Below are 15,529 nucleotides of genomic sequence, written 5' to 3' on the forward strand. Positions count from 1 at the left end.
TTACTTTTATAATTTGGATTAAAATCATAAATCTCAAATAGTTTTCTTTTTTCTTCTTTTTTTAATTTCACTCTTTTTTTATTGCAATGACATTGGATTATAATTGTATACATTGTATAGCTTTCAGATGTACATCATAATATATTTTGAATTCTGTGTGGATTACATCATGTTCACCACCCAATAACTAATTATAGTCCATCACCACACATGTGAGCCTAATCACCTCTTTTGCCCTCCCCCTTCCGCCCTTCCCCTATGGTAACCACCGATCCAATCTCCAATGCTATGTGTTTGTTTGTCATTGTTTTTATCTTCTACTTATGAGTGAGATCATATGGTATCAAATAGTTTTATTATCAACTAGTGTGTCCTCTGATCTTGGAACTGAAACTATGTACCAAAAATGATTTTTCAAACCCTTAGTTAGGCAAAATTCTTTCTTAGCATTGTTATTTTAGATAATGTTACCATTCTAAGATTTTTATATAGGACGCATAAGATCATATAAGTCAATAAGTCATGGTAGGATGGTAGGAATATAAGTCTGTGTTCTTTTGGTTATTTTGTGAAAATTGATCAAAATTTCCATCTTGGGAATAATTGCAATGGTGTTTAGTAACCCTCCATCTTAAAAAAATTGTAGAAATTAAAGAAAAAGATAAAATTATACTCATTACTAACTCTCAAGAGTAATCATTGTTATAATTTTAATGTCTTTTCTTCCCTTCTATTTTTTATTCTTGATATTGTTGTTTATTTAACATGCACTATGATGGTTAAGAATACTAGCTATGAACAGAGAAGCTGTTTGAATCTGTGCCTCTCTGCTTCCTAGCTGTGTTACTTTGGTTAGTTACTTAGCTTTTCTCAACCTTTGTTTTGTCATTTGTAAAGTGGGAACAATAGTAGTGTTTTTATTAAATCATAATTGTGAGAATTTAATAAGTTAAATAGTACATATTAAGTACTCATAAAGATGTATTTAATGGTTTATGATGAAAATGCAGTTCTATATAATCTATTTTTACACTTAGCATCATATCACATTCAATTTCTCATCTAATTGATTATTTTACAAAACATGATTTTAGTGGTTGTATAAAATATTGTGATTTTTATTGTGTTTCCTTATTTTGAACATTCACTAAGTTTCTGCTTTTTTATTTTTTAAAATAAGTAATGTTCTTTGTTCTTATCTCTGATTTTCTTAGGCAAATTTCAGAAAGAGAAATTACTGGGTTAAAAAGAACATGGTTATTTTTAAGGCTCCCTTGTGGTGCAAATCTCAAAATTGCCCTTTATCTTCCCTCTACTAGTGTCTGAAAGTGTTCATTTCTCTATACCTTTGTTAACAGTGATATTTTTTAAAAATTTATTTTATTTTGAAATCAAATGTGTCTTTCATATTTTGGTAACTGTTTTTATGACTACCTGTGTGGTATATGAAATATGTCCTCTGAATGTTAACTCAGGCCAATGACAAATATCGGTCTAATCCTCAGGCTCATGATGTATGCCTGTATCAACTCCACTATTCTAGTTTTCACTGTGCAACCATCAGAGTGTGTGAAAGTAGTCAGCTGGTATTTACAAAATGAAGGTTATGAATCTGAGTTATATTCCCCAAAGATTTATGAACTATAAAATGGTATTATTATTATGTTCTGTCATTGCATTGTGCTCTTTAGCAATCTTCCATTTTATGTGGTAAAGTTCCTTTGGATCCATTTGCATGAAAGCTACTGTGTGTACTCATTTTGTATTGTATTGTGGCAAATGCTATAATCTACAGGGTTCCTATTCATTTTGGAATTCATTTCACAGCTCACTAATTGTGTGAATGAGAAGAGGAAATATATGCTTTTATTCAGAAGCATGCCAAGCAGATGGCCCAAAGTTCATTGCCACCGGCACTGAGAGTGTAGCCCTCTTCTGTACTGTAGGTAGTGCGCCTGGCATTGATGCGTCAAACACAATGTGAGGGTCCATTTAACACAGCACTTGACAGTCACTGAGCCTCTGGTTTGTTAGGACTTATAAACATTTTGTTTTTTATCATCATCTTCTAAAGTGGTCAGTCATCTGAGCAGGTGCAGACACAGTAGAATTCATATTAGTTTTACTTGAGAAGCCAAAATGAACTTTTATTCATATGGAAATTTTGAGAAAAGAAAACAGTACAGGGGATTAAGCTTAGTTTCTCGAAAAGGGATTAATACATGTATTGAGATTCAAAACTGTAGCATCATTTCTGAGACTGAAGCTATTGAAAAATTGAAGAAAAGATTAGGGTTTATATCTATAAGCTTTTTAGGTGAATCTCCTTTCAAATCTCTTCTTTTTCTATACAAAAATTTTTGGTTATTTACTTTCATATACAACATGTAATTTATGTCATCATTCAAAATGTTCGCAATTGCATTCATTGTGTTTGTGTGTGTGTGTAGTGAGACATAGTAAGATAGAGACAGAGGGAGTGACAAAAAATGAAATAATGAATGTCCTCACACATTTCCTCTTCAACAGAGGTAGGACAATATGAAATGGGTTATCACTTCAGGAAAGGGAGGGTAGGTCACATATTCTAATGGAGCTGAAGCAGTAACTTGATCACAATATTTTATTTAGAGGAACCAGAGCATGTGGAAATACTGTTTTCTCCCTTACATGAAGAAAAATTGGGTGTGTATTCTCTCTTCCCTTCCTTCTCTCCACTTCCGAACCGCCTACCATGGCTTTCACGTGTTGTATTGACTCCATCTTTTCTTTTTTCTCGGTTTTCAGACTGATGCTGCTCTTATGTATGATGCTGTGCACGTGGTGTCTGTAGGTGTCCAACAGTTTCCCCAGATGACAGTCAGTTCCTTACAGTGTAATCGACACAAACCGTGGCGCTTCGGGACCCGCTTTATGAGCCTAATTAAAGAGGTATGTCAGCAGAAGCACATCTGCCTTGTCGCTTTTGTTCTTAAGCTGAATGAATTGACATTATTGCCGTTTTCCTAACTGGTGACTTTTTACTTTGATCTTTTAAATGAAACATTCTCTCTTCCCCATCCAAGCAAAATTAACATTTTTACTAAATAATATGGAACAAACGAGGGAAAATTACATGATAAATAAATGGATATCCTTAAAAATATCTATGATTGTGTAAACAGATGAAATTTTGTGACCTATGATTTATAACATTGTTAGTTTTTACCTTTTTGAATCTTTATATGTGTTGCTTTTCAGTTATGTGCAAACATAGATGTTTAAAGAATGTTTATTTATATTTTTGGCAACAAAATATGCAACGAATTTTTAACATGAATACCATTTACACCACACTAAATTACACCCAATTTGTAAGTCTTAAAGAATTATTCAGATCTATGGTTCCTAAATATAATATCTAGTGATCTTAATTATATTAGCAATTAACATAAAACATAATATATGGACTCATAAAAGTACAAAGTTTACTTCATATTGCATGATACGACCATTCTTATGGCCATATATCATTTCCGGTTATGTCTGTTATAGTTATAGACCAAGCATGCTCATAGTGAGAAAAAAAGGGAAAATTCTTAAAGATCACACACACACACACACATATTCTTCCTGTTCTTCCTATCATGAAGGAAATTCCTTTGTCAGCTTAAGATACTTTTTATTTAATTACAACAGGAGTTTTATATGGAAGTTTAATCTTTGCTATGAAAAATCACATGTATTGCTCCCAAATAAGATTTTTCATTAATAGCTTAAAAGAAATCATCAGTTCATCGTATAATAAATGATTAATCATGAAAGTAAAAGTGCAAATGGGATCGTTATTGAGAATCTCCAGGTCCTTGGCAAAGAATATCCATGAATTTTCCCTGTCTAATTCTCGCTGAACTCTCAGATAGGTGAAATGATACTCCCAGAAGAATATGCAGTTCATTCATTGCCCTATGTTCTACACTGACTCCTGGTTTAACTGAGCATCAGAGAGCTGCGAACTTAGTGCATAGGTCTGGCTAGGTGAAGAATTCCTTTTTCGGAACGTGGCATGACTATTGAGGTGTGTGTCAAACAGCCTTCTAAGAAGCAGTTGTATGAAAGTCGCTATTGTGTTTATTGTAGAGTGTTACTGAGAACCTTCTCCACTAAATCACAGTGTCCTTCTTGTGAGGACCAACAGGGGACGTTTCTCTTGGGTCTCAGTACCAGGAAAAGCTGTGCTTCTGCTGGGCAGTTGGTATGTCTCATAGACCCTGTATATTGTGTTTTCATCGTATTTTCTTCTTTGCTTTGGTTGCTAGGAAGTTCAGAATTGAATTTATGATGGAATTTATTAGCTGTAGTTTCACTTGATGTACATTTCTTTGCACTATCTTTATCCTAGATTTGTTTTACTATTCTACACTTCTACTCCTGTACATCTTGATCCCATTGTCTATTTTTATACTAATATGCATTTTTGTTAACTGCCTGAGATTATTTTCTTTGGAAAAGGTTGGGTTAAAAGTAATTGTTTCTTCCTTATTGGAGACCAGTTAACACATGTTTAAATTCAGTGATGACATGTTGCAATATGCATATAAATAGGTATTATAATTTTTTCTGTTTTGTGTATAATTTATTATCCTAGAAGCATTTTAGAATCCCTACACATAAGTACTCAAGAAACACATGGAGCTTATTAATGTAGTAAGAATGATATCTATTTGTAGTCCTTACTGAAATATTACCCTAAATCTACTGGGTTTTCCTTCTTTGGGGTCTTCGTGTATGTTCTTCCAAGTGTTATAGTAGTGAGTGTATGTTATGTTATTTAAAATTTTCATGTATAAGTATTTTTCCAAGCTATTTGCAAATGACAAATAAGATAAATCATCTAATTTTGGTTATATAGCCAGCAGAATGGGAAAACGTTTTATATTTGGAAAAGCCCAGATATTTGCTCACTTTTGAGGGGTAAACCCGTTATGTGGCTAGGTTGTTATACTCCCACCTCCTTCTACATGGAGGGCTCATTCTACAGAAACTGTAGCTTGATGAGAAGTAATTTTGATACATTTCTTCCAGTCTCACTTAAGGGAAAATAAAGTACTAAGTTAATTATTCTAAGGGGAATGTGTATAATTGAAGTTATGTAATGCAGCTTTTCCTAGATTCCATTTCTTTCATTGTAATACGTATGTTTATTTTTTATTTTATTTTATTTTTTTTTTTGGTGAGGAAGATTCACTCTGAGCTAACATCTGTGCAAATCTTCCTCTATTTTGTAGTGGGATGTCACCACAGCATGGCTGCTGGCAAGTGGTGTAAGTCTGCACCTGTGAATTGAACCGGACTGCCAAAGTGGCGTGTGCCAGACTTAACCACTAGGCCATGGAGCCAGCCCCCAATATGTTTATTTTCATATTAGTATGAATTTAAGAGTGGTATTTATAATAGTAGTTTCATTAGTAATCTCCAGTGAGATATTCACTATTTCGTATATTATAATAAGAGACCAAATTCTTCTCACTTTGCTGAAAGAGATTTGCTTTTTAAAACATAATCTTCAGGGGCTGGCCCCATGGCCGAGTGGTTAAGTTTGCGTGCTCCACTTTGGCTTCCCGGGTTTGACAGTTTGGATTCTGGGTGTGGACCTACACACTGCTCATCAAGTCATGCTGTGGCAGCATCGCACATAGAAGAACTAGAATGACTTACAAATAGGATATACAACTATGTCTTGGGGCTTTGGGGAGAAAAAAAAACAAGGGATATTGGCAAGGGATGTTAGCTTGGAGCCAATCTTCCTCACAAATAAGCAAAAAATCCCTCTATAATCTTCAAATTTCTCATGAAGAAAAGTTATACCTGGAAAATTCATTATTTGAAATGAGAAATTTATACCAAATTCTTACTGAGATGAGGATAATTTATTTAGAAAAAATATCCTTTCTAGTTCAGAAGAGAATAAAAAGTGTTTTAAAAATGTGCAACAATGTAAATTTATGAGAAGTAATAAAAATACTATTTCGTATTTTTTGGGAAAAATGTTTTCTCTACTCTTTCTTTACTTATTTTCTAATCTGTGTTTTTTTCTTTTTTGTTTTTCCACAGGCACATTGGGAAGGCCTCACAGGCAGAATAACTTTCAACAAAACCAATGGCTTACGAACAGATTTTGATTTGGACGTGATCAGCCTCAAGGAGGAAGGTCTGGAAAAGGTACTTGAGGCATTCAGTTTCTTTACTTTAATTTTCCAATGAAACATATCCTAATGAAGAAATCAAGAAATATCCCCTGTCGTAGTCATGTTTTATTGCCATTTAACTTTATTGAGTAACTCTAAAAAACATATCTTCAATTTATTATATTGAGTATAATGATTGACAATTAGGACTCAAGGATAAAGGATGTCAAGAGAATTTAAGAATTTTATTTTCTCACCAAGTTTTTCTGATACTTTGCGTATAATCTTACTTATAATAGAATAGAATATATATTAATGATATAATCTTAATTAGCTGTAAGGTTTGATATAGTAATTAGAAAACATTTAGTTTAATATGCGTCTTTGTATATGCAGCTTACAATCACTTGTGCTTGCATAGACTATTCTACTTTGAAGCAGGCCATAGAAAAGGATTAAATACAGAAATCTGTTTCCACTATTGGTTCATCTTCAACAGAAATGTCTGAATTAATGTACACAAGTAAAGTAGGTATCAACATAAATGCAACACGTCACACTGGATCTATCTTACTTGATTCCATTTCAAGGGATTGAGGTAAAATATAGGCAAGGCTTATAGAATTTGGGTATATGCTTACTTTAAGAACATTTTAGTGTATGTTTGCTTGTATTTGTAATATACGCATTTAGATATTTTTCTGATAGAATCATTAAAAGTTACAAATTGAAAAGATATTTTGATAAGAACTTGAGAATAAATTCAATTTGACTGAGATAATATTGCTTTAAAGATAGTAAGCTATCTTATATTTCATCTAGCAATTGAACATGGAGCATTATTCATAGCAGGAAACTGAAGAAGCAAATTGAGTCAGAAGAAGGGGTCTTTTAGACTGAGAGATAACAGCATTTTTAAATACTGATTCAAATGATGCAGGAGAGAGAAAACACATATTTTTGATAATGTCACCAAAACAAGGAGAAGTACATCATGACCAACTGATGATGAAGCTGAGAGTGGCATTACCTCCTCCCACGGAGAATTTCTGAGAATTTCAGATTTTGCCTTTTGTCGAGATCATGCAAAGTAAGCAATCTTTTATAATAAACTGAAACCCAAATATTCATGAGGCAGTTACTTCCTAACTACTTTGCTTCCAAGATGAGAACATTAGTCTACACTCAAGACTGGAATTGGTAATGGTAGAGTTTAGTCAACTCTTAGGTTATTACTTTATTTTTTGGAAGTATCCAAGTCACTAGGATGAACTTCGACTATTGCTTATATTTCAACACACCAACATAAAAATGTGAGGCTTTTCCTATAGGCTCAATCCTGTCTTGGACTTAAAATAAAGAAAACGTTAGAGAATCTTTCTCTAGCCTCTAATGTGGATTACGGAAAGACCGTGAATATAGTGGTTATCAAGTGATGATCTTCCATACTGATAAGCAAGGTACAACCATGTGAGTTATACATGTTGCCCTGATATTTCATAGGTATTTTTTATTCTTCTCTGAAATTTGAAAATTCGTTTTGATAGATTAATTATACACAGTCCTTATCCTTAAGGGCTTTTTTTTTTTGAGGAAGATTGGCCCTGAGCTAACATCTGTGCCAATCTTTGTCTATTTTATGTGGGATGCTGCCACAGCATGGTTTGACAATCAGTGCTAGGTCTGTGCCCAGGATCTGAACCTGTGAACCCCAGGCCACCAAAGCAGAGCACATGAACTCAACCACTACACCACTGGGCCAGCCCCTCAAGGGGCTTTTTATGTAGCGGTCAGATAACACACATTTGTGAATAAATATGATGGAAATTGTTTCAAGTGTCAAAAGAATAATGAAAGAATTATTGTTTCGTAGAGATTGAGTCATTTCAGAAGAAGGTAACAATATAGGCAAAGACATAGCATAGTATTTGATTTGATCATAAAATAGAGATATGGTTAACAGATCAAGGACTAGATTCAGAAAGAATTGGGCTCAAATCTTTGTTCTGCCATTTACTATTTATGGACAAGTTTCTTAATCCTTCTAAAACACAGTGTCTTCAACTGTTTCATGGGGTAATAGCAATATTTGCCTTGTGAAGACTAATAAGTCTTGTTGGTTTTACTTTTATTTTTTCCTAAAAAGAATAGTTACCAATCCACAGATGGAAAGACAGAGTTCCTACCTTGATAGAGTTCACAGTTAGGAAGTTTCCATAGACTCAGGGGGTTTAAACCGCAATTCGAGTTCTGTCATAACAACTGTATGAACTTCATCCTTCCACTCAACTTGTTTGTGTCAAATTCCTCATCTCAAAAAAAAAGTGGAGGGGACTGGCCTGGTGCCATAGTGGTTAAGTTCATGTGCTCCGCATTGGTGGCCTGGGGTTCATGAGTTTGGACTAAAACAGTTGATAAGAAGGAAGTCTGTGCTTCTGATGTTTACAATTGTGGAGCAGGAAGGAACCAACGATGTTTCTGGTGAACACAGAGAGGTCGTACATGTCCAGAAACTGAGCTTGGGACTGAAATGCTGCTGTGGACACAACTTTTCTACTTAGATAGTGCCCATAGATCAAAGTGAATCTTTTCCACTCTATTTTGCCAGGGACCTTGGTGGGAACCCAGCCCAGTTAGCCATGGTCCAAAAAGGTCACCAATACCACAACCACAACCAGCCATGTGTGTCCAATCAAGCTTTCGGGGGCATGGCAGTGCTTTCTCTGGAGCAGGGGAGAGGGAATAAGGGGAAAAAACAGTAAGTGACTTTGTCTACCTCAGGAAATAATAGGACAATTTCTTTCTTTAAGAGCCTGGTATTGAGTCCTAACAATAGGGAAAGGAAAATCAGAATAAGTGATTTTCCCAACTTGAATTCTTCTGGTCAGTTCAAAGACCTTATTGTATCTATGTTTGAAATATGTTTAGAGTCTGTCCTTTTCTCACCACATCTATTGCTGCACTCATAGCCAGGGGACCTTTCACTTGGACATCTACATTAGAGCCCCAATAAGGTTGTCTGTTCTGCTTCCTCTTGTAATTCATTCTCCAAACCACAGCAACCAGCCGGTGTCTTTAAAAGCAAATTGATCCCTTTCATTCCTCTATTTAAATGCTTCCATTTATTCCCATTGTATTTTGATTAAAATTCAAACATGATTTCTAACGTATTCCCTCCCTCTTCTCCTCAACTCTCACCAACCTCTCAGGTGTTTTTTATGCTCCAGGTACACAGCTTTTTTCATTTCCTCACAAATTTAAAGCTGTTATTGTTTTGGCGATAGAATTTTCCCAGTCTGGGATGCCCATCTCTATTCCCTTTCCCCTGGCTAACTCTTACTCATCCCGGGGGTCACAGTTTAAATATTACTTCCTTAGACATGTGTCCCCTAAGCCTAGTCAAATGTAAGTTTCTCATAGTGCCCTGTACTTTTCCTTCCTGGCGCTTAACACAATGTGTAATTACGTATTTATGTGTACTTTTTTTTTTTTTAAAAAAAAGGCTGTGTCCCTAGCTAGAATACACATCCTGTTAGGTGGGGAAAAAGTGTCCCTTTTCCCACTATTTACATATTCAAGGCCTAACAAAGTGTCTGGCACAAAGTACATCCTCAAGAAATACTTATTGACTGTTGAATGAATGAAGGATCACTAAAGAGAATCATAAGAGGTACATCACGTAGTATGCTTACTTAAGTGTCTGATGCAAAGTTATTTCCCTGTAGCAGTTTTTGCTTTTTTCAGCTTTGCTCCATACCTACAGAGTGGCAACAGAGAAATCAAATAGTTAAGTGATCAGTGGGCTGAGGTTGTGGGTCAAGGCTTCAAGGAGTAAAGGATTTTAGAGTGCAGGAGAAGGCAGCAGTGAAGTCTGAGCTTACCAACATGCACATCGTACCAGTGGTGAATCTGGTCCCCTGCATGGTGCAAGTTAATGCTTTCTGATACTCCAATATTACATGAAAAAGTGGAAAAAATTATTTTATTTATAAATTTTCCCTTCTTATAAGTTTATGGTGTGGAAATAAACAAAGACCATTCAAACGAGAAGAAACAAGTTATTGTTCACAGTTTGCTGTAGCAAGGGAGTCAGCTCCTATCACTTACATTCAGTAGATGTAAAGCCAGACAGGGGAGTGGAAAAGCTTCATAGTGGAGAAAAGGGCAGGCCTCAGGTATGCATTGATTGGAGATTGTTGGCATGAGGAAACTGGAGGTGGGCCAATGAGAAGAGGGGCATCCTGGGTGATTGGTTTGAAGGGTGTATTTGACTTTCTCTGGTTGAGCCTGAGTTGGAAGGGTGACCAAAATAAGGGAAGCTGGAGTTTACTGAATGAATTTGGACTGTTTTGGGCAGATTGTTACAGAGGTTGTAGTTTGGCTTCCCAGGATCTTTGCTCTGGAGGTTCTGGGTTAAAGTTCTATTGTCATACATGGTCTGACTGTTGTCTATTTGCATATTCAATCTGTCAGTGGAATTATTGGAGTCATTTGGAAGGAGAGGGAAAAATAGAAAAAATGATAAAGGTCAAGGAAAATTGATTGGACTAGCTCCAGTGGCCTAGAGGTTAAGTTTGACGTGCTCTGCTTTGGTGGCCCTGGGCCCAGTTCCCTGGCACGGAACTACACCATTCATCTATCAGTGGCCATGCTGTGGTGGTGGCTCACATACAAAAAATGAGGAAGATTGGCAACAGATGCTAGCTCAGAGCAAATCTTCCTCAGAAAAATAAAAACAAAAGGAAAAAAGAAAAATTGGGTAAACAAAAATGTCTTCATAACTGCCAATAAAATGAGTTTTATAAGTTTTGTTTTGTTTTTAGAATGTGTAAGTAAGATGTGGTTTACCATTGGAAATGGGTTAACTTTACTTACCTAATCCTCTGAAGCTTAGCTACATGATTAGGAAAGACCATCTTCAGATGGAACAAAACACAAGAATAATAGCACAACATGTTAGGAAATATTCAGAAGGGTCTTAGATTATAACTTCAAAAGGATTCTGTTTAGACCAAAAACAGTTGGAAGGGTTTCCCACAAAGTAGTTTTGAATAGTGTATTTCCTTTGCAAGATGAGCTGTCTAGAAGCCGTTACTGGGAAAATAACCACTTATGCTAAAAAAAGAATTTCTTGTAAGAAACTATAATGCAATAATAAAATCACTTAATATTTGCTTCTAAGTAGAGGTGTTAAACCAAAATCATTCTTGTTTACCTCTCCTGTCCTGTCTCTAGCATCACAGTTTGCTATCTGTTCTGGTTATTTTGCTGATATTCTCTTGAATGGGATATTTATATTAAAATAGATCTTGGAGAATAGAATTCTCTTTCTCCCCAAATGAAAGGGTCTAATAAATCTTTATTAAGATTGGCTTGTATATTAATATTATATTAATTTTGAAAAAACCTAAGGATTAAACTAATACATTTCTCTGGCCAGAGATGGTGCTAAGGGGCCTTGAAGTGTTTAGGACTATGAACAATTACACCATGTGTTTTCCCCAGGATGCTTGTTTGATAAAAAAAAAAAAAAAAGGCTCCTAATTTGTACATCCTCAGAGACAATCTTGAGAAAACATCTGCAAAAAGCCATCTTATCGAATATATGTTTACAATTTCTGCAAAGTTAAGAATTCATATAAATAACAGAAGGCAACATAGTCCATATTTGCAAACCTTCAAAAAGTTTAAATTTGTCATATTTCACATTCAAGTGAAGCTTCATTTCAACTTTTAACATCTTTACTTCCTGAATATTCTCTGCTTGCATTTGTACCCACTAGGACAAAAGCTGGTATCAGTAATCTCTAGGCTTCTTGATGGAAACTCAAATATTTTGATAATATTTGGAGAGGATGAGAATTAGTAGTTCCTGCCTGAGTTTACAGGCATCTATATTCCAAGATCAGAACAAGTTTCAAAGTGCTTTTTGAAGAATTTTTTTGTGGAGTTTTTTTTTAAGAAAAAGTGGTAATTTCTTTAGAGATCTTTACTATTGACATTTCTCTTGCCTGTAGAATCCTGTATTCATTAACTCCCTATGAAAAGAGTCTGGAATTTATAGACTTCAAAATTTATCTAAATCTGAAAATCCACACTAGATAGGTGAGAGCTATTTCTTTGATAGATTTCTAGATACCTGACACATACCAGTTTTTATCTTCCTCTCTTTGATGGCATTTGATACCATACCCTAGTCCCCATGGCAACATGACCCCCAACTTTCCCAGGAACTGACATTTCTTTTGCCTCCCTGTAGGAAAGCAATGCTAATGGTGATGTTGACTAGAAAGCTTTAAGCCAGTCAGAAATGTGTTATTTACTACTTAAAAAGAAAAATATGCTTCGTGGGCAGGATCCAAGCCTACTGTCTTTCTTTGGAGATGTTAACCATTTAATTTGTTTAACTCTTATATAGAATTCATTATTTGCCTTGTCTCACAACTGTACTGACATTTTTTGGTTGTGTGTCAGTATGTTTATAGTTATTGTTTAGCTTGATAACTTTTAACCTTCAGGATGGTAAAATATACAAGAAAACTATTTACAGTTGATGTTTATGTTTAGAAGTCAATAGGGTTACCTTATTTGAGGGCACATAATTTCTTATTTTGGCCCCTCAGAGAATACCAAATATTGACATTTTTCTTTTAACTACTGAATTTGAATTAAACATGTATACTAATCGAAATTGTAGTGCATTGGTTTGATGTCAAAGTAATCTCTGAACTGCATTTTTATCCTTGGAAAAATTGCCCTTAATTGAGTGTTATCACATTGTTATATTTGAGGACAGTTAATTCATTGATTCAAATTTTATTTAAAAAAATCAAAACTACCACCTGTCTCTTAATGCTTAATTATGTTTTAGCCTTGACTTTGCCCTGGACAAAAATAAAAATCCTAAAGGTGAAAGATCTATGTTTAGATTAGTCATCCCTTTCTGTGAGATAATTATACATGTATTGATTTATTGTCCTCTTATGAACACTGTAGTTCTCAAATGGTGAAATTCCAGACCCTGTGGAAACTGGTGGAAAGACAGTTTTAGGAAAATGATTAACTAGGTGTTCTTTGCACTGTCCTCATAGGCCAAATCTTATGTATGAAGTGGCCCAGTTCCCAGGTAATTGTTCTTTGCTCCTGTCAGGGAGCACAAAGATGTTTCTATAAAATGTTTCATGTTTATCTTTGAGAGCTCAGGTGCCAGTTCTTTTTTAAGTGATCTCTTGTTAGTACTTAGCCCAATGGAAGTACATTACTATTAATTATTATTAGACAGTACTATTGGAGAGTAATGCAAGTAACTATCTCTACTTTTCATTTAAAAGTTCAACATTAGAAGAGGTGAAGTAAATGAGGAAAAAAAAACTCTAATTTGCCTGAAACACTTAGCAAGAAAACCAGTGTTGAAAAAATCCTGTCCCCACTATTCCATGCACCATATAGGCTTGAGAAACCTGAGTTTGCAAATTACCCAGAAAGAATGGGCACATTAGTTAATAGAGAACTATACAGTCCATCAGTGTGTATTCAATCAATTGGAGAGAATATTTATCTCCTAAATATAAATTAGCATTTAATATCAATACCTTCCTTATGCTCTCCACTTCTCAATAACCTCAAACAGTCCTATTAGGGATGTCCTTTCTTCTGAAAGGAATGGTAAATGTACTTCAACGCAAACTATACTTTATAGGTCATGTTGTTGGAGGCAACTAATTATTGGGAAGAATTGTTTTTAAAGCAAACATTTTATGATAGATGTTCTATATTGTGCTAAGACCGTTTTAAACATAATGTACACTGTGGTGTCTCATGATCACCACAAAGGCCTTCTTTGGAAAAGTACCACTTATGCTCTTTGCTCAAGGCAAACATATTTGTCTGACATTAAGTTAAAACAGTGTGTAATCAGAGAATTCCTTTTCTTTTTTACATCGTTCTGTAGTGAAAAACTACACTGTTTTTTTTCATCCCCCAACATCCATGATTGGATTGTTAGTAAATGTCAATAAGACAATATAAATAGAATTTTGATAGATTCTATTGTGTCAACTATTTTTTTTGGTGGAGAATTTACGTTAAATAATGTCTTAACTTTAAATGAGCTTGACTTTATTTTTAACTAATATTGTTAAACCTAGCCGGGAATACTTATTTTGCTCCTACTTGAGAAAGTTCCTGGTGTACTTGTTAAACAGATTATTACTGCAAATTCCATCGAGAATAAGAAACATGTCCCACTGATTCTGCTTACATGAAACAGTGCTAATATATGCCTTTAGAAGAAACTGTAAGATGCTAGTTACAGAGGAGGTAAACAATTATGTAGCTCAGGGGAGGGAGGAAAAACATCCTTTGGACATAAAGGAGTAATATAAGTTGACAAACAAAGGAAATTTATACTGAGAAAACTGTCAAAAACAAAGATAAACAAATAAAGTGTCAGTTAATTAAGGGCATACTTAAATAATTTAAAAATCACTCTGAAAACAAATGTTCTTTTCTAAACGAAAAAATAAAACAAAGAAACCAAAGAGAAAGTATGGTTACCAAATAAAATTGTATGAAGAATTTAAACATTCCTGAGAAATATGTAAAATAAAGCATAGAATATTTATATAAAATTCTTATAAAATATTTATATTAACATATATAAAATATAGCTCAGGAAAAATGCAAATAAATAACAAAGTTGTGTGGCATAATACTCCCATAAGTTAAGTTTGATATTAAGATAGAGCTTGAACAAAACATGAGGAACAAAGCAGAGAAAGCAAAACATGTAGATGTAGAAGAATAGACACGTAATATATATTCAATATTTTCCAAATGAGTGAATGAATAGATTTGGAAAGTTAAGAACTTAAAAAGACCTGACATTTTCATCATGCAGTAATTCCTTCACTTATTCCATTCATTCATTCAATAAATATTCATTGGATATTTATTATCTATAATCAAAGTGGTAACGTCCTTCCCTCAAGGCACTTAGAGTCTAACATAGGAGGATAAGATAAATCAAAATGAAAATAATTTTAATTCCAAGCAAAACATAACCTGCGTTTGAGACAAAGAAGAGAGCATATTTATTTCTTCATTTAACCTATATTCTGAGCCCTCACATAGAAAGCCCCTAGTATGTCCTACATTCAAAGGCCTTGGGATAAAAGGATGAGTAAGCCAGGCTCCATCCTCAGGGGATTTGAGTTTTAACTAGAGAAGGTTAAGGAAAGAATGACAATGGAAATGTAGGGTGATACATGTTGGGGGCATATATGTGTTGTTCTGTCATTGCTACACAGAAGAGGGAACTGCTTTTCTCAAATTTTGAATCAATGATCAAGACACATATGTGA

General features: G+C 34.5%; 1 protein-coding gene across 7 annotated transcripts in view; it reads left to right on the top strand.

Moving 5' to 3' along the window:
- Positions 1 to 15,529, top strand: part of GRIK2 (glutamate ionotropic receptor kainate type subunit 2) — a 632,322-nt gene that overhangs the window by 368,368 nt on the left and 248,425 nt on the right. For all 7 annotated transcript variants that reach the window (XR_011422112.1, XR_011422111.1, XM_001503914.7 and 4 more), the window contains exons 8-9: positions 2,788 to 2,931; positions 6,094 to 6,201. Coding sequence is in view for 5 of the 7 variants with exons in the window: in XM_001503914.7 (XP_001503964.1) it covers positions 2,788 to 2,931; positions 6,094 to 6,201 (252 nt within the window). In the remaining 2 variants the exon portion in view is untranslated. The remainder of the gene's footprint in view (positions 1 to 2,787; positions 2,932 to 6,093; positions 6,202 to 15,529) is intronic.

This window comes from Equus caballus, chromosome 10 (genome assembly GCF_041296265.1).
Source record: "Equus caballus isolate H_3958 breed thoroughbred chromosome 10, TB-T2T, whole genome shotgun sequence".
In the NCBI taxonomy this organism is placed as follows: domain Eukaryota; kingdom Metazoa; phylum Chordata; class Mammalia; order Perissodactyla; family Equidae; genus Equus; species Equus caballus.